At 42.5% G+C, this 19,553-nt stretch overlaps 1 protein-coding gene across 6 annotated transcripts in view; it reads right to left on the reverse strand.

Annotated features, from left to right (window-relative positions):
• Positions 1-4,065: 4,065 nt before the first annotated feature.
• IL20RA (interleukin 20 receptor subunit alpha) overlaps positions 4,066-19,553 on the reverse strand; it is a 36,353-nt gene continuing 20,865 nt past the window's right edge. For 3 of the 6 annotated variants that reach the window (XM_058735410.1, XM_058735407.1, XM_058735406.1), the window contains exons 2-7: positions 19,017-19,152; positions 12,645-12,826; positions 11,024-11,199; positions 10,319-10,463; positions 7,169-7,308; positions 4,066-4,961 (exon numbers count right to left, since the gene is read on the reverse strand). In XM_058735410.1, the coding sequence (XP_058591393.1) occupies positions 4,167-4,961; positions 7,169-7,308; positions 10,319-10,463; positions 11,024-11,199; positions 12,645-12,826; positions 19,017-19,152 (1,574 nt within the window). In that variant the 3' untranslated portion in view covers positions 4,066-4,166. Of the gene's footprint in view, positions 4,962-7,168; positions 7,309-10,318; positions 10,464-11,023; positions 11,200-12,644; positions 12,827-16,441; positions 16,585-19,016; positions 19,153-19,553 lie in introns of those variants that run through there. The other 3 variants (XM_058735408.1, XM_058735411.1, XM_058735409.1) reach the window with 3 other exon arrangements.

The following is a 19,553-nucleotide window of genomic DNA, read 5'->3' on the forward strand; positions in this document are numbered from 1 at the left end:
TACCAGTTTCAGTGGCAGGCAAATGGTGGATGGTATTTATTCCCATCAGTGTTCATTATCTCAATGGCCTGCGTATGAAAACATAAACATGAGCCATATGTACGTCTTCTGAGTTGGTGGGAAGCCTCCAAGTACCACCTAATCCAGAGAATAACAGGTTGAGAAATCAAAAGAAATCTGCTGAGGAAGTAAGGGAGAAAATACCTCATTTGCTTCCAAATTTAGCAAAGAGTCAGAGTCAGGTCTTAGATAGAAACATGGACAGTCATTCCTGAGGACAGAAGGAGCCTCCCTCTACCTGCACAAAGACAACATAATGCAACAGCCCTCACCTCTTTCTGAAGCCTCAGATGTAGCAATATGAACCTTAACCTGGCATCTTTACTGGCATTCAGAAAGGAAATCAACTGGAAAATCTGTTACAGACTAAAACTAGCAAAGCAAGAAAGAAATCTTGCAGCTTCTAGAGGTAAAGGAGACTGGAGAAATATCAGTGAGAAACATGAGTGCTTATCCAGGCTTAATAGTGCAAGCAAGGTTGTCTTCAACCACTTTCACCGAAGGTCCTGAAGACTTCAGGAGGAGAGTAGTAGGAGCCAAGCACAGAGGAGGCCAATACCTCAAAGGGGAGATAAATGACCACCTAATAATCAACCAGCCGCTCTGCAGAGGTAGTGATTTTAAGAAATGACATTTTGGAAAGGTTCAGCTATCTCTAAAGGACTCACGGCACTTTGCTCTTAACATCTCCAATTTTTGGTTGCTGTTTGACTAAAAGAATTTTAAAGCGTTAAATTTAGAAAAAAGAGTTCACAATCTGCCATTTCAACAGTTTCTAGTTTGATTAAGACTGATGCTTCATAAAGTTAATCCAAGCATAGTTAAAATAAGATTGTTATATTTTTTGAGTGAAAAGAGCAAGTTATAAAAGAGTTCAATATGATCCCTCTTTTTGGGAAAAGCATATACCTATAAACATGGAGAGTATCTGGAAAATTCTACACCAAGATTTATCAACCTAGGCACTATTGACATTTTGTACAAGGGAACTCTCTGCTCCGGGGGACTCCCCTGTGCATGGGAGGAAGGTTAGCAGTATTCCTGGCCTCTCCCCTGCCCCTGACATTAACAGCACTTTTCCCCTGAGTCCTGAGGATCAAACATGTCTCCAGCCATTGCCAAATGTCCCCTGGGGGGTGAAATCATTCCCAGGTGAGCGTCATTTCTCTACCTTAATGTGTTTACAGCAGTTAGACCTGGGATGGTAGATCATAGGTAACTTTTATCCTTCTCCCCTTTATTTCTAGTGACTACACACTGAATATGTGTATTTATCTTCTATAGTGAAAAATAAGAACTACCATTAAAATACCTTTCACCATGGCACTCTTTGGTAAAAAATTATGGGCACATGCTTTGGAGCAAGGTCTTTGGAAAAAAAGAAAAAAAAAAGACATAAAGCTAGAAGATTTATGGAAGATTTCATGAAGGGAACCACAAAGAAAATAGAGAAAAACAGTTCTTCCAAGAATTCCTCTGCAAAAATTCATCTCCAGACAGGAGGGTGGTAATGTGTGGGCCAGAAAGAATTTGATTTGTGATCTGGGTGTACCGATTCACGCTGATGGAGCCCTTTCTTCAATGTTCTCATTAGATTTACCATGCTGGACAGACTTGCGCTCTGGGCTGTACAACTAGTTTTTTTCTGCATTAATTTCCTTGAGTTGAGCTCAGCCCGGGAGCACCAGATCTTTCCCATGTTGTCGGCTGAGGGGTAAGTGTCCCTCTTCACGTCCTTCCTTCCCATACACATGATGTGGCACTAGATTTCACTCACTTTGTAGCAGATGTATTTTCATTCACCCAATTTAGAATTTATGGCGTGCAGAAATAGAGCCGCTAATTGTTTTCACGAGAAAAACCCAATGTGGAAGAGGTAGAAACAACAAAATTTTTAAAATGCTCACTACTTCTGACACGCTTAGGATGGCAAGAGATGATGTAAACGCTACTCAGAATTAGATTCCCTTTTATAAAACCACTGACGATTTCACTCTGAAGGCATAAAGGAGGGAGCAAGTTAATGATTGTACTTTTAGGTAAGAAAAACAGGGTGAGGCAAACTCTGCCTTGGAGTTGAAACAGTCATGTCTAAATGGCCTGTCTTTCTGGAGCCGAGCACACGCTCTGGCAGTTAACAGTAAGTACACAGTGCTCCCTACACACCAGACACTGTTCTAGGTGCTTCTATGGTCCCCTCTTTTCATCTCAAAACAGCCCTAAGGGAGTTGTTATCCTGATTTCATAGACGAGGACACTGTAGGACACAGCAGGTACTCAAATAAATCTTTTGTGAATAAAACCAATAAGCCAAGCCATCATCAATCACTTTGTTCTCTTTCTGCTTTTAATAATGACCCATTCTTTCCTACTCCTGAACCTCTTTTACAGTTGGTGTTAGAAATTTGGTCTTCAAAACCAGCAGAATCATGTCTACAGGGGTTGAGAGGAACAGGACACTCCAGTTAATAGGATTATGGTCTAAATTAAATCATGAGCTCAGAAACTGTTTGGATTTGTGGACAATCTCAAAAGACCATGACTCCAGAACTCACCTCTCCTCCCAGGGTTGTCTGCCTGTGCCAAAAATATAAATAGGCAAATATGGATGATACCTGTTTTCCTGCGAGAGTATCAGTGGATTAGGAGTTCATGATTAAAACAAATATTTATTAAGGTAAAATAATATGATATTGCTGTTCCTGCAGGTCAAAAACTGTCAAATGTCTATGATTTTATATGGTTCAACTTCATAGATTCTGTCGTATTTTAATGCATTGGCTGCAGAGTTTAATTTTCTAGGTGAATGGTAAAGGAGAGGAAACTGGTTACTGGAAATTAACTAGGTTGGTAGTGTTTTATAGTATATTTTATTTTTCTTACAGTAAATTGTGTCAAATTTTAATACGTTCTCCCCTACATATTTATTTAACTTCTTTCTTTTGTATATCTTTGTTTGTTTATTGATTTTAAAATTATGTAGATAGGGGATATTCATTCATACATACTCCAAGGAACGTTTGAGGCATTGCTCATTCAGATAGAATATTTCATATTATAATAGTAACGTAGTGTTTCAGCTGCTAAACATGTTTCAATTTATAGACTACGTAAATATCTTTTTAAGGGCACATTTCCAAGGGCACCTGGGTGACTTAATTGGTTAAGTGCTCAACTCTTGACCTCAACTCAGGTCGTAATCTCAGGGTCATGAGTTCAAGCCCTGCGCTGGGCTCTGCACTAGATGTGAAACCTGATTAAAAAAAAAAAGAAAAAGAAAAAGAAAAAAAAGAAAAAGAGAAAAGGCACATTTCTAGAAATAAATGTACTGTTCTATCACAAAAGGTGGCATTTTCTTTCAGGTTAGTCCCCTACTAAAAAGTGCCTATTAAGTTACTGAGAGGACATTTTCTGACTACAAAATCATAATAACAATTTATCTTTACACTCCAGAAATTCTCACAAAATATGAATATGGCCACTTTAAAGTAGCCAAAAGCGTGTAATTTCAAGGTCTGTGCCTGATTTGCTCACTCTGAACTCGGATTATTACGACTGAACGGGGGGTTGGTGTCCTTAAATGTGACCAACTGACCACCAACTTAGTGGTATTTGTATGTTTTCAGTACTTCCTTGCTCTGACAATAATCCAAATTCTAAAAGAAGAGTAATATTTCTAAAATGAATGGTCTTCATGAGATATTTTTCTACAGTGCTATATGCTTGTCAAGTGCCCGGAAAAATAATTGCAGAAGTAGGCTTGTTACACAATAATAAACAGAGAGGCCATACATAGCACACTCACCTGCGGGAATTCTTTATCCGATTTGGCAAACATTTTTGAATGCACACAAAAAATGAGCCGGCCACTGCATTCCAGATACCGGCTCCCCCCCCATATCTATAAGAGACCCCCATGCATGACCCAACTCCCTTATGAGGCAGGATGAAACTAGTCCTGTGAGAGCAGAGAAGAAATAAGTACTTCTCACTGACAAATCTGAGTCAAATTTCTTTTATCCCACATACTTTATTTTTCAGTCCCTTATACGTTTGCACCCATGTGCCTTGTAACAGTAGGGGTGTGGCAAAGGGAAGTTTGGGTGTCAGTCTTCCATCTGCACATAGAGTCCCCATTCCTCCATAAATTTCAGGAGGTCGGTTTCATTGTCTTCCGATGGCTTGTCTGGAGCCTGCTCCTCATACAGTCTAGACAAAAGGCCCTCCTCCACGAGCTCCTTGGACTCAGGCTGCTTGCCTCCCTCTGAGCCATGTTCAAAGCTAGGGAAGGACGGTATGCACAGCCTGCCGGTCTGAGGGTCCCAATCCACCAGTGTGGTCGACGGCTCTTCCTTGCGCTCCTCTTCTGTGCCCACGTGCTCCTGCAGCAACTGGTCCAGGTCTCGGAGCTGAGGGGCATACGAATACAGTGGTGCCTGGGGGCTCACGTCTGCCAAAGCAGCCTGTTGCTCAAAGAATGTTCCTTGTAGGGACACCTTCTCCTGCAAATTGAGCTCAGGGCCGCCAGGCCCCACACAAACGTCGGCAGCTCTTACATCATATTCGTATTCAACAACTGCCTTCTCGGTGGGTATTGCTCTGCCTGGTGACCCTTGCTGGGTTAGGGAAGTGCCCTGGGTGCTTTCCCCAGAGTCGCAGGAAATGTCCACCAGATGTGAAGCATACCCTAAGTGTTTCACCTCCATTTCCACCTGACGCGGCCGCTGGTCCCCACTGGGCTCATCCCCGTCCGACCCAGCGTCGCTTTTTTCCACTACGTGTCTCATATCCTTATGAGAAATTTTAGAATCCTCCAAAATATTGAGGGTGATAAAATTAATCACAATTTTTTCAGCAGGTACAAAGAATCTTTTGTCAAATTCATTTCCATAAATCAAAATCTATAAAGAGAGAAGAGAATGGTTTTCACCTTTTCACTTGAGAAAGACATGAAAAACAGCTGTTAAGTAGAACTTATACTGTCATCAGATAGTTTTAAAGACCTATTCTTACCCACTCATGGAAGTGAAAGTTATTCTTGGAATAAACAGAAAGCCTCATTCATGGAGGCAAGAGACCCAAGACACGAAAAAGGCACTGGAAGTGAAAAGTGGTTCCCTGGGTGAGTGTTTATCCGACCCAAGGATCAGGGTGAGACAGTGCCCTTCCCTCCCTGGCTGAGGAAGTTCAGGGGAATTATTTAATTTCTTGAGACTCAGTTGTTAATTCTGTAAAATCTGGATTTCTGCCACGTGAGAAGTGGTGAGGACCGAGTGAGCCAGTTTTGAAACTGCTTTGTTAATTATGGGCGATGACGTATTTCTTAGTTAGCTATGGTTCCCCAGGTTACCAGCCCTGTGTTGGATATACTCCGGACATGAGATGTGGGCGGGCATGAAAACTGCATGTAAAAAAAGAAATACACACATGAGTAGGGATGGTTTTACTCATTCCCCGGATACCACTCTAATCACAGTATAATGAGGCCAAAAAGGGAAATTCATCTGCCTGTTTATGGCAGATAGAGAAGCTCTAAATCGTGTCAGGGAAACTGGTTTGAGGTTAAAATTGTGCTGGGGCTATGTGGAAGGTGACTGTTTAGATGGCAAGTCATGAATTATGTGACAATCCTCATTGTCCACCCCATGAAGTGATTCCATTCAACACTACAAAATATGACATTCAGGGGCGCCTGGGTGGCTCAGTGGGTTGAGCGTCCAACTCTTGATTTCGGCTCAGGTCATAATCCCAGGGTTGTGGGATTGAGCCCCATGTTGGGCTCTGCACTGAGCTTGGAGCCTGCTTAAGGTCCCCCCACCTCTCTCCCTCTGCCCCTCCCCGACTCGCTTGAATGCAAGCACGTTCTCTCTCTTTCTCTCTCTTAAAAAAAAAAGACAAAATACGACATTCAGCCTCATTCCTTTACAAAATTTTGGTTCCAGAAAGCCACTTGTGATCAATTCTCTTATGAATCATCCTCCCAGGAAAGGTCTCCCTGTGCCATTAGGAAGCTAACTCTAAAGCCTAAAAGCAGGCAGAATAATAGAAACGTTGAAATGCCAAACTAACAGCTTGCATTGTGTACATGGATGCATTGTGCATATGTGAACATATATTTTAATAACAGGCAAAGAACCCATTTTATCATTGAAATATGCCCAGCCCTTCAGAGCCCTTCAGTGCGCAGCCCAGAAGCATAAGGTTTACTCCTTCTTCTATTTTCTTGCTCTCCTTGCTGTGAATGATTGTCCTGGCCATTTTCTTCCTATGTTTTCCACTCCATGCCTGTCTCTGGCCCTGCATCCCACTCTCCTCTTTTAGACTCTCCCCTTGGCTCCCCTGGACAACTGCCACAGTCTCCTAGCTGCTCTTCTTGTTTCTAGTCTTACTCCCTCCAAAGCTGTCTGAGACCCACCATCCAGTTGGATCTAAAACCCGATATTGACCATGAAGCTTCCTACTCAAAACCCCACAGAGATTTCTCCTTGCCAACAGAATGTAAAATCGAAGCCCCTTAGAATAACATCCCGATTCTCCTGTCCCCTGGCCCTAACACCCCCTCTCCACTTTCACTTCTGTAGCTCCTCATCAGCAACTGTATGGTTCAGCAAGATCATGTGGTTTTCCAAACATCTGCTCACCTTGGTCCCTGCTGGTTTCTCTGCCAGCAGTAGGTGCCCTCTTACTCCCCTTTCATAACCAAGGCAGGGCATAAAGCTTCTCCTGGACCCCAATGTGGGGTTCAGTGCCCTGCCTGTGTCCCCAGAGTCCTCAGTGCCTGCTTTCATCTTAACCTTCACATACCATTTTGAAATTCGAGTCCTCAACTGAACTTGAACGTCTGGAAGGGCATAGATCATTACTTAATTTGTGTACCTCAAGACCTGGTCTAATCTGCTCATTAAACCTAAAATCTTTGTCAAAGCTGAGGAATCTTTCTCTTTCGTTATGTTAGTGAGTTAACCTAGTGCCAAAGTGTTTCTTTTTTAATTAATTAACTCTTTAAACTCACCCTGCTTATAAAAGGAATGTGTCTGTTCTAGAGCCTCATTTTCTACTCTGCTGAAAGTGAGTGGTTATAATGACTCCTGCCACACTGAGCACTCACCAAATTTGCTGGGTGTTTCTCTTTGCCAACATGGATATATCTGTACATGGAGTAGCCCATCACAGAAAAAATAAACACGGCAACAGATATGGGCAAAACATACCAGAAGATGATTTTAACCTTCAATGCTGATGTTTGATCTGTAAAAAAAAGAAGAGGGATAGATAGTTGTGATGCGGTATGGTGGGAAAACACTGGCAATGTCATGAGGCTTTGGGCCGGTTACTTACATTTAGGAATTCAGTCTTATTTATTAATTGAGAAGCTTGAACTAAATGTGATAAGGGGTTTCAGAATTCTTACTCTTTGACAATAGCTGGTCTTAGGGAATCATCTGGACTTACGGATGCCTTAACAACCCCATCAGCAGACATTCCAACATTTTATGTCTGGCTATGAGATTGATGCTGGGTCTTATATATCTGAAGCTAAGTGTGTCTAACATTCAGACAACTCATACACTTTAAGCCAACCCACAAAACCCTCTTGATAGGATCCCATTAAGCTGCCCCACTTTTCCATGTACTCATTGGACTCAATCTTTTCCATAGACTCAGCAGAAGACAGGAATGTATGGCATCACCTTGTGTGTTATTAATAGAACCATCCTTGAGCGGGTTGGCTAGACTTTCTGGGCAGGGAGCTTGGGATGTGTGTAGGGAGGTGGCTGAGCTGGTGTGTGTAAGGACGGCAGTAACTCCTTTCCAGGTCCTGTTGCACTGTCGGTTCAAGATGGATGAAAGTCCATAGGGGACTGGAAAGACCTGGTGAACAGCTTTTGAGAAAGCAGTCCTGGCCCATCATCAGTCAGACTATACAGTTGTGAATAGGGCTTATTGTGACTAACTTATATTTGTTGCACTCCTGTAGAATACTAGAAGTTGTGATGGATATTTTTCTGTCCCCATTTGGCTAATCCATGGTACCCAGCTCTTTGGTGAGATATTCTAGATGTTTCTGTGAAGGCATTTTTAGATGATATTAGCATTTAAATTAATAGACTTGAGTAAAGCAGATTAAGGTAAAGATGAAATCTTTATAATGTGGGTGGGCCTTATCCAATCAGTTGAAGGCTTTAATAGAAAAAGTAGTGACCACCTCAAGAGAGAGAGAGAATTCTTTCAGCAGATTACCTTCAGACAAGAACTATAACATCAACTCTTTCTTGGATATCCAGGCTGCTGGATTGCCCAACATATTTTGAGCTTATCTGCCTCTACAATCATGTGAGCCAACTCCCTAAAGTAAATCTCTCCATATATATATATATATATATATATATATATATATATATGAGAGAAAGAGAGAAAGAGAGATGGGTTCTGATTAATAAAATCAGAGTGTCATAGGAGTCTCTAATCTATACAAATGTTTGGATACTCTTGATGCCTATGCCTGAGACAAAGTAGCAAAGTCACAATCCAGTTAAATACCTAGTTAAAGATTGGAAATAGAAGTGTCATGGACAATGAGGGTGGTTGACAATAGCCAGTGGGAAAAGTCCAGGACCAGGTGTCCAAATGCAGGCTCTTCCACCCCAAACAATTCCTGACGAGCACATCTGTCCTCAGGTTCCACATAGAAAGGTGCCAACAGCACAGCACAGATGTTCAGGTAGCCAAGCGTTACCTGCCCCTACATCAGACTACAATTCAGTCTAACCCTCTTAATACCACCTCTGGTCTTGGGACTGAACTTGCCCTAATTGAAAACCACCATGACGACATTGACGGATGGCACTTAGTATGTAACAGCACATATTTGCCACAAAACAACTAATAAAATGTGTCTATATTTTAGGGATTGGGGGACTGTGGAGAGCAGAAATATTTTTCAAAGAACAGTCCCCAAAGAGGTAGTATGGCTGGGATACCATGGAAAGGTCGGAACCTGAAATGATGCCTCCTTATTTTGTGACCTTTCTCAGACTAGTGAGACAGGTGGTTCCACCTGTTCCCGGGAAGGATTTAATTGAACCTGTACTTGGAGCTGCTCTCAATCTGCCAAGTGCTCAAACGATCTCCACTGGAAATGCATCCCTACCTCCTGGCCACTGATCAAGCTCTTCGTAAACGGAGCCCTTTTTCCAAATACAAAGATGATCTCTTCAGTCTGCTTTGTTTTGCCTTTTGCTTGCTTAGCATTTCCGTTTTATTGGCCACACGGCAGAGCCCCCTTCATTTTAAAGGGGAAGGTATGGTAAGGATAGAGATTCAAAAATAAAGCCTTTCACTTTTGATATGTACTCACAAAATCCCCTTTTTATTCCTTGGGACAGTTTCATCTTGCAATGCGGGTGGTGGGAGGGGGAGGGCTCCTGTCACCATTGTGATCCCAGAGCTGGCGATGGGACCAGGTTGGGGGAAGAGCTGTGGCACTTGTCGTAGGCCAGCATGTTTGGAAGGAGGAAATGGAAGAATAATGGATGAAGAGCCATTCGATGAGGGTAAACTTGAGGGTTTATTTTCAACGTTCAGGCTTTGAGTTCAAGCTCCTCACAACTGTGGGGAGGAACAAGTAGACAAACATCACGCTCTGAACTCTGTGTCTCCTAACGGGAATGAAAATCTTCAGGGAAGTTCAGAAAACATGAGGAGAAGACAAGAGGAAGGAGAGAGAGGCAATGGCGGGGGAGTAACTGCTGATCTGCTGACCCCAGACCCCCCTGCAGCCAGTGAGTGACATCTGAATACAACTTGCAGAGCCTGTCATTTGCATTCCCGAGGGAGAGCAACAACTGCTGTCTTCAAGTGTTTCTAGGATAATGTTTTGTTTCTAGCAGTGCAGTTTGATGTTGAAGACCACAGAACTTCTATTGACAAAAGTGATTACAATTAAAAAAGAAGAGACGTGCGTAAAAATTCTCAATTGTTATTTTCCCACGGAAGAGGCTTGTTGGCATTGGACACCAAGGGACGGGTGCTGAGAGTTCCCCAGGGGGAGCAAACACACCTTTCACGTTGGCCAAGTTCAATGGCCAAGTTTCAATTCCAGGCTGCTCCACACATTTCTGGTGATGGTTGTTTCTGCCTCTGCCTCAACTTGTTTCTGGTAGACATGGGTTTGTCAAAATCTTGTTTAGAACTGCCATTCTTCTCCTACTTTGATCAGATCTCCTTCGCAGACCAGCTGAGATTTTTTTAAGCTTACCTTTCTGAGTACGGACACACTGCTTCTCAGAAGGCTGAGCAAGGCGAGGGGGCCCTGGGACAAAGGTCTCCACACGCACGCAGTACAGGGTGTCTGGCTCCAGCCAGCTGAGCACCAGCGTGCGGTTGGTCACACACTGGGACCACTAGGGCAGAGGATTGCAAACAGCAGTTAGTGCCACAGAATCCCAGCACCATCCCAGGCAGATAGCTCTAGAAGGAAATAAAACGCTAAGATACCCCTAAATCCTTTGTAATCACTACAAGCTTTTCTTCCGCAACAGTTTTAAAACATCCCTTTCCTTGAGCTCGGCAGAGCATGATCAGGAAATGGACCCATTCTGGGAACAATTCTAAATAATAACACATGGATGGATTTCTTAATCTGCCTTGTCCCATGTTCTTGCTGACATCTTTTTTCTTGCGTGGAATGTGACCGACAGGTGTTATGCAAGTAAAAGCTCTCCATCAAAGTGACGTGGACAGTGGTTCTCCATCTAATAGCAACATCAGATCCCATTAACAGAGACTCTGTAAGGGAAATCTGAAGGAAGTTCTCGAGTTTTCTACATATTGGCTTCAACTGCTTCTTGTACGGCATCTCTTTTGAATATCGTTATCTTCTCAGGTTCACATGCGTCGGGCTGCCTGTCCAGCACTAGCTGCAAAAAGTAATGCCGATGATATGTCCCCATTCCAGGCTTACCGTTCTATTAGACTTAGCATTATATACGGACACGTTGTACTTCAGGTTAGAGTAAATTTGTTGCATGGAAATAGAACTTTCTTCTGGATTTCTCTTCCACTTCTCTGGAGCCGTCAGAACAATAGAAATTGATTTCTCATCTGTAGATAAAGCAACTTCTGGTGGGCCAATTTGTGCTTAAAGGGGAGGGGAGAGGGAATGATCATGTTCAGAGGTAGAAATCACCGTGGATAAAACTACAATATAATCCTACGGGGATGAAAGCCCTACAGCCCACCTCTTAGTTGAGACGCCTCAGAATGCTCTAAGGTGGGCCCAAGTTATGCTACATCTTGAAACGATCCTTTCACACACCCTGACACAATATTAAAACAGAACATTCAAGTGTTGTATTTACCTAGTTCCTAGTCACATGGGTAAACAGATGGAAAATAGAATTAAAAGTGTTTACGACAGTCCTATGACATCAAATGAAAAGTTGGTGATAAATTGCATTAATACGAACTGTAAGTGATGAAAATCAGACATGGAGGGATGAACCACTATTAAAAGACCTCTGAAGAAGCACCCGGGGGGCTCAGTCAGTTGATGTCTTGATTTTGGCTCAGGTCATGATCTCATAGTTTGTGAGGCAGAGCCCTGTATCAGGCTCAGCACTGACAGTGGGGAGCCTGCTTGGGATTCTCTCTCTCCCTCTCCCTCTGCCCCTCCCCCGCCCATTCTCTCTCCTCTCTCTCTCTCTTTCTCTCTCAAAATAAATAAATAAACTTAAAAAAAGACCTTTGAAGATGTGATTGGAATGACCTATAACAGAGATTCTCAAACTTTTACCACAAAGGTCCACACAGGAAATGTTTTAGGCTTTACAAGCCATGTGATCTTTGTTGCAATTATTACTTATATAAATGTAAAAATCATTCTAAGCTCTTGGTCTGTAGAAAACTGGAGAGGTGGTAGTGCTGCATTTGGTCTGAGGGCATAGTTTGCTGACTTCTGATCTAGAAGGACACCAGAGGACGGGCTCTGGCCCCAGGTCTCGAGGGGCACTTATAAATTTCATGATGTCAGCTCTGAGTGGGTCCTCTACACCTGAGTCAGCCACAGAATAGGAGATGGGAAAATTTAAAAAGCAAATATCAGGATGATGCTGCCTTAATTCTGAGTTACACCTACAAATTACATCATCACACTACCAAGTGTCTAACAAAAAGAGACTTAGTTTGGCAATCAGAGCACCGTGAATCAATCTTGTGGACTTAACGCCATGGTTTATAAACCCACAGCAATTTAAAAAAAAATCTGTCAGTTCCTCAAATTTCATAGTCCCCACTAAATAACCAAACAAAATTGAACTTGGATAATATTGGCATCTAGTGTTAATTTTGGACGTGGGAGAGATCCTAGTGATGACTCAACCAAACTTCTCACTCTAAAGATGAAACTGCGATCCAGCGAGATGAAGCCCCTTGGGCTGGTCATTCTTGGAGCTGAGGGACAGAATGAGAACAGAGCCATGCAGAGCACTGGCCTCTGGCGAGGCTGTCCATGAGTCTAAGACTGTATACTCGACGGTCAGATGAACTTGATATTATACGTGTTTATAGACAATTGTGTTACTTACTCTCTAAGAATGGATAGAATCGTCCGGTTTCTGCCCATTTGGAACAATTCGTTTCCCAAATGGCCTTAACTTTGGCATAATATTGATGTTCATAATCGGAAGTTTCCACAGAGAGATCACAGCAGGTCCTATTGATATTTCTACATTCGGATTTATTCAGCCATTTTTTTTGCCCATATCTGCTGAGAAAGAAACTGAATTAATAACGAGGTGCCCTCTGTGCTTTACAATAGAGAAAAAAAAAAACAGTCCTTATGCAAAACTGAATGGAAGTTAAGCCCTTCTCTGCAGAACAACAAATGTGCCTGTCATTGAGATAAAAAGGAATCCATGTTTGCTGCTGGCAATTTTTTTCATGAGCTGTCAGGAACATGAGTCAGAGTTTCTGCAAACACCTTTCTTTTCTTTGAATTATAATGTGGATCATACATTTTGAAAGCATGTATTTTATTATTATTCTTGGGCTACAGTAAAAATTCTACGTATTGTGTGATCAATTCTTCTAGTAATTATCCACGTAAGTTTTTAGTCTGCCATGCCTACAAAGGTCAATTTGGTGGGTTGTTTTAAGAAAAATTAGTCTTTTTTTTTCTTGGAAGAAAAATTACCTTGACATTCTCATAAAACTTAAAAATCTACTTGCTATCAAGGGTTCTAGGGAAGATTCACTAGGTATAAGTGTATGCCACGGTAATTACAGTGATGATGACGACAGTGACTAGGCTGTTTATATTATTTCTCCTTTCCTTTGTTGAAAACACAAAACCCGTAGCAAGGAGGGAGGGGGAAATACTTTTAGAACTTTTCAGGTGGGGGAGACTGAGGGATAGAGAGATTAAGTGACGCTGGATGAGCCAGTGAGAGAGACCGGGTTGCATGGGAGGCAATGAAGGGATTAATGCAGGTGTGTTGGGGTTCTAGAAAGCTAACTGGTGTAGCATGGAGAATGCAGTGGGTTAGGAGTGGCAGCCTGGGGAGCAGCTGAGAGGATACTGCAGTGGTCCAGGTGGAAGATGTAGGTGGCTTGGACAAGGACAGTGGTGGCAGAAGAAATGACAGGACAAAAGGAAGAAATGTTGGGAGCCAAGACTTGGTAATTGAGGTGAGCAGGTGAGAGATGAGGGAGATAGCGATGTTCAGGATGATGTTTCTTTTCTGTCTGGGACAGTGGTCATGTTTGCCAAGATAAGCAATGCCAAAGAATGGGTTTGGGAAATGGGGAGGACGGATGGGAGGAAGGAAAGGTAACAAGTTGTGTTTCTGCCATGTTGAACTTCAGGTATGTGAAAGCCATCCAGATGCAGATGCCCAGTAGGCCCTGGGGCTCAGCAAAGGGGTGGGAGTGGGAGGCAGTGATTTTGAAACCAATGGCACAAAACTGCTCATTGAAGGCATAGGCGCAAATGAAATTATCATGGAGACAAAGCAAAGCCTAGGATAAAGTTCCAGGCTCATCAGGGTTTAAAGGTTGGATACAAAGTACAGTTGGAAATAGCAGCTAAAGAGGCAGAAGGAGAAAGAGAGATCACAGAAGTCAAGACAAGAGTATGTCTTGAGAACAAGGAAATGTCAACTTTATTAAGCGTTGACAAAGTTTAAGGGTATCCTCTCTTTTCAGAATATGGCAACAGATTCATGAAAGCAAATGTCTCCTGTTTCATAAAGTACCATACATTCCAGAAGGCACTAGAAATACAGGTAAGATCCTGTTGACCAACTTCTCCATCAAGTGGTTACCATTGCCTAAGGGCTTTCAAAACTTTTTGTGGCTATGAGCCACAAAAAGAAATCTGTTTTATGGGACACCTGGGTGGCTCAGTCGGTTAAACATCCGACTCTTGATTTCAGCTCAGGTCATGATCTCACAATCTCATGGGATTGTGTCCTGCGTCCGGCCCTGTGCTGACAGCGCGGAGCCTGCTTGGGATTCTCTCTCTCCCTCTCTCTCTGCCCCTCCCCTGCAGGTGCACACTCTTTCTCTCTCTCTCGCTTTCTGAAAATAAATAAAGAAATATTAAAAAAAAATTTTTACACTGGGACCCGGCTCCCATAAACATACATATATTTAACATACTAAAAACAAAGGTTTTATAAGATAATATTTAAACTTGACTACATGCCATGAATTCCGTTATTTTCCACTCCAATCCTGTTCACGCCATTCCAGTCCCTTCTATTAAAAAATAATGCTAGTCATATCCCTCAAAATTGATTTCATGGTCCATCAACAAGTCTTGACTTATGTGTGGTTTGAAAAATACTGCCATCACTGATTTGATGCTCTCTCCTCAAACTTCCTTATTCTGCCAAGGGCAGGGCAACTTCCCATGACAGAGGTGGGTGGAGGAGAAAATACTCTTTCCCGGATTCTGGACAGTATGCTTTGTAAGTCTTACAAACTGATAGACCTCAACTATTCAATGAGTACTCCAATAATGATGTTTATGCAGGGCAGAAAGTCCTCTGGAGCCCTCAGTGGTCTCTGACTGGTTTCTGGTAATGGCAGTAAGTGCTTATTAAGTGCTGGGACCCGTGCTTAGGATTTGCATGCTTTATCTCATTTAATTATCCTAACGACCCTAGCAGGTAGGTGCCATTATTTTCACCCTCTCGTACAGATGAGGAAACTGAGGCCCATGGAGACAAATTCATATGACTAATAACAGCCGTATCTGGGATTTGAACCACTCTTCCCTAATGCCAAAGCTCGTGCTTTTAGAACTACACGGTGTTTTTTCGGCATTAAATTCTTTTGGCAGATATAACTTAAACTTTTGTTAAAATTTCATCTTTTACTTGGAAACAAGCTTAACTCCAAAGGGTAAAAGCATATGTAACTTGCCCAAGGATACCTGGGTAGGTTCATAGCCTAGCTACAAACCACGCACTGTTGATTGTGCTGCTGCGCTTGGGAGCCTTGTTGGTGACATATGCTACTCTGTATTCCTGTCATCTCACACGTGCACAGGCATGTAAGGCCTCTAACATGGCAAGTTTCTTTTAAAATACTCACTTCTGAAAGTTTCACCATCTAAACTATTTGCTCTCCCAGAGCAGTGATGACTCTGCCTCTTTTCTCGTTATCCTTTTCTGAATCAAAGGAACATGTAAAGGACAGAGCAAGCTCTTTGCTCCACCTAATAGAAAAGGAGGCCAGGGCATAGTCAAGAGCCATTTCTCTTTGCAGAATGATGTCTTCTTTCCTAAAACACCAGCTTCCAGAGAAACTCCTTGAACATGAAAGTGAGATTCTGGATAAATGAGGTCATTGTGAATAGCCCCTGAAATATTTCACTGCCTTTAGTGGCCAGGATTTTTTTTTTTTTTCAAAGACAAAAATGGCTTTTTTTTTTTCAAATGTGATATTTTTTAACTCAATCAGAAAAATATAATCAAGAGAGAGAAAGAAATCACCCTAAAACCTATCAGGCCAAAAGCAGTTGGCATACCTGATTCTGGACGTCTCATGCTTCTCTATACACACGGGAATGATTATATGACTGCACACAGAGGCAATAACTAGATTATACCACGCATATCGTTTTAATCAAAGCTGTAAATTTAACTTGATTTGAACTTGAATAGAAAAAAATTGAAGCGAAAGTAAAGGAATTGCTGTGGTTCATGTGTTTAATCACCACAAAAGACACTAGTTCCTAAAAGATATTTTAAAATAAGAAAATAGTTTATGAAAAATATTGGGAGTTTAGTTATTAAGATGATGAAATATTTTCAGTTTAGATCACATTTAATGGCTTCCTGCTATGAAAGTCTGTACATTTAAAGTTTCCCCCTACCTCCTAAAGTTCCATAAGCACATTTCCCATCACTGTTTAGTCTTAGCTCTTCACTCAGATGGTTTCGGTGTGTTTACCAGTCTTTTCACAGTGACAAATAATGTTGTCAGTACTAAATTCTTCATCCAGGTTCATCTTTATTTCTGTCGGACAGATATCATCTTTAGTGAGTGGTTTCCTCCCCCTCAAGAAGGTCTCAAGGGAGTCCCATCCTGAGATCTCTCACTTGCTTGAAAATACATCTGGTGAACTTGACAAGAATCCCAGATCACATCTATTTCTCCCTTAGAAGATGTATCGCTGTCTTCTGTCGAGTTTTGCCAGACGGAAATCACCCCACTCCCCCTGTTCCGTCCCACTTGAGTCCCGCTCTTGCTATGATCATCATAAAGTACTTCATTTTCTTAAAGTTCAATAACCTCACCAGGATATGTCTTCCAATGCTTTTATTACATTTTCCTAGACAGAGCATGCATTTATGATGTGTAATTCCAGACAGTAATTATCACTTTTCAATTATTCCTATCAGTTAGCTATAGGTTTTTCATCTCTGTAACATTTTTATTTTCCATCTTTTCCCTAAGTTCTGCCCACTTGCCTTAAAAAAAAAATCTTCCTTTTGTTTTAGAATCTCTTCTTTGACTGTTTGCTTTTTCCTTCTTCCTTTCCCTTCTCCCTTCCCTTCCCTTCCCTTCCCTTCCCTTCCCTTCCCTTCCCTTCCCTTCCCTTCCCTTCCCTCCCCTTCCTTCCTTTTTCCTCCCTCTCTCCCTTTCTCTACCTTCCTTCCTTCCTTCCTTCCTTCCTTCCTTCCTTCCTTCCTTCCTTTCTGACTTACCATTAGAGATCATGTTATGTATGATTCAAACTATGAACACTTATTTGTCTGAATTTTTCTCCTTTTTCCATAAGAAAGCTTTTCAGGAACTTTTCACTGTTGTCATCTCCCTCTCCCTCTCCCTCTCTGTCTCCCTCTTCTCTTCCTCCTCCTCCTCTTCCTTCTTTTTGTCTTTCTCCTTTGCCAATAATTATGGAGAAATGCTGTGCCAGGTTCTGTGGGACTATTACTCTTTGAACAGGGCCAGCTATTTACTGAATATTAAGTGAATGGGTACAGGAGTGTGGGAAGTCAGACACCTGTTCTCTAAATCAGATCATTCCCTTTGCTGGAGAGCCTGCTCACCCTCAAGTTTTGGAATTACAGGAGGCTGATGTGCCCCATGGCACATCAGTAAGTCACGGTCCCCCTAGGCTGCCTCCCAGCCATCGTCACCTCCCCTCCCTCCTGCACCCACCTCACTAGGGTGACTGGGCCTATACAGTGGATATGTCATTTGAATCCCTTTCAGCTCCTCTGTCTCTGACATTCTGTGGCACTAACTGGGGCTCGTGGGGACACTTCCTCAATTTCTGGTGGTGGAAATCCTTAGATTCCACATCCTAAGACTGTTAGGTAAGCCTCTTAGTACTATGACATTGATTCTTGTATAAAATTATTTTCTACTGTTGAAGTTCAAGAAGATTAGACACTGTCAGTGTCTGTGGTTGTCTTCCTTCAGATTTCACAGTATTTGGCTTATATCCTTCATAGTTTATGGCTTGGGGTTTGGCCATTTCCTCTGTTTCTTTGAAGATGGGCATAGTCTATCTGTTTTGCATTCTTTCTCGCTTTCAATGACTTTTGAGGGAGGGATACAATGTGAAAATGTCCGTTGCACTACTATTTTTAATAGGAAGAGCTAGTGGCACAGAATTCTGCACTCAGTTTCACTTAAAATTGTCTGTTAGTAACCGTAAGTTTAGACATTTCAGAGATGATGGATTTCCTTGTTTGCTCAGCTGCAGAATAACATTTTGACCAACTTCTTTCCTCCATTTAAGTAACTTTCCCTCGCCTAAGCACCCAATGCTTCTGTCTCCACAAAGAAGTGTTTTTCTTTATTTAAAAAATTTTTTTAGGGGCGCCTGGGTGGCGCAGTCGGTTAAGCGTCCGACTTCAGCCAAGTCACGATCTTGCGGTCCGTGAGTTCGAGCCCCGCGTCAGGCTCTGGGCTGATGGCTCAGAGCCTGGAGCCTGTTTCCGATTCTGCGTCTCCCTCTCTCGCTGCCCCTCCCCCGTTCATGCTCTGTCTCTCTCTGTCCCAAAAATAAATAAAAAACGTTGAAAAAAAATTAAAAAAAAAATTTTTTTTTTAATGTTTATTAATTTTTCACAGAGAGAGAGACAGAGCATGAGCGGGGGAGGGGCAGCGAGAGAGGGAGACGCAGAATCCGAAGCAGGCTCCAGGCTGTGAGCTGTCAGCACAGAGCCCGGTGCGGGGCTCGAACTCACAGACTGCGAGATCATGACCTGAGCCGAAGTCGGACGCTCAACCGACTGAGCCACCCAGGCGCCCCAAAGAAGTGTTTACCTAATTTAATCTAGCAGAACGTCCCAAGAGAATTTAGTATGAAATATATAAAACTTTTCTTTTTTCCAAATGCTTACTTAATACAATAGACGGTTTATCTTTGCACAATTAATAGGTGTCTGAGTCTTATGTGTATAAACTATCAAAAAGGAAAAGAACTAACTTACATGAAATACTGCACAGTGTAAGTAAGTTCAGCTTCTTGTAGACCCTCTGGCGGACTCCACTGTAGGATATTCCTCATGTTTATGGAAAAGAAGGTGATATTCGTAGGCTTAGGTAAACCACCAGAGACGCAGGGAACTGCAAAAGGAGAGAAGAACTGAGGTCTTAATGGAGAAAAAAGAAAACAAAGTCCCTGTAGTAGATGGTCTTCAGACATGGCCCCCACAAGCCACACCTTCTGGGCCTCGTGTCCTGTGTATTTCCTCCCAAACCTGAGCTGACCCCATGGCTCACTTCAACCAACAGAACGTGATGGAAATAAGTCCAGGGCTGAGGCTTAAGAAGGTCTGGCAGCTTCTACCTTTGCCCTTTGGAACATCCTGAGCTGCCATGTAAAAAGCTGGGCTACTCTGCTGGAGAAATCACATGACCAGGCCACACAAAGAGGGAAGCATTCAGTGGTCCCAGCTGGGCCCACCTTTCCAACCAGGGGGCCAGAAGGAAGCCACCACGGACGTTCTAGCCCCATCTGCCATAGA

This window comes from Neofelis nebulosa, chromosome 6, assembly GCF_028018385.1.
Source record: "Neofelis nebulosa isolate mNeoNeb1 chromosome 6, mNeoNeb1.pri, whole genome shotgun sequence".
Taxonomy (NCBI): Eukaryota; Metazoa; Chordata; class Mammalia; order Carnivora; family Felidae; genus Neofelis; species Neofelis nebulosa.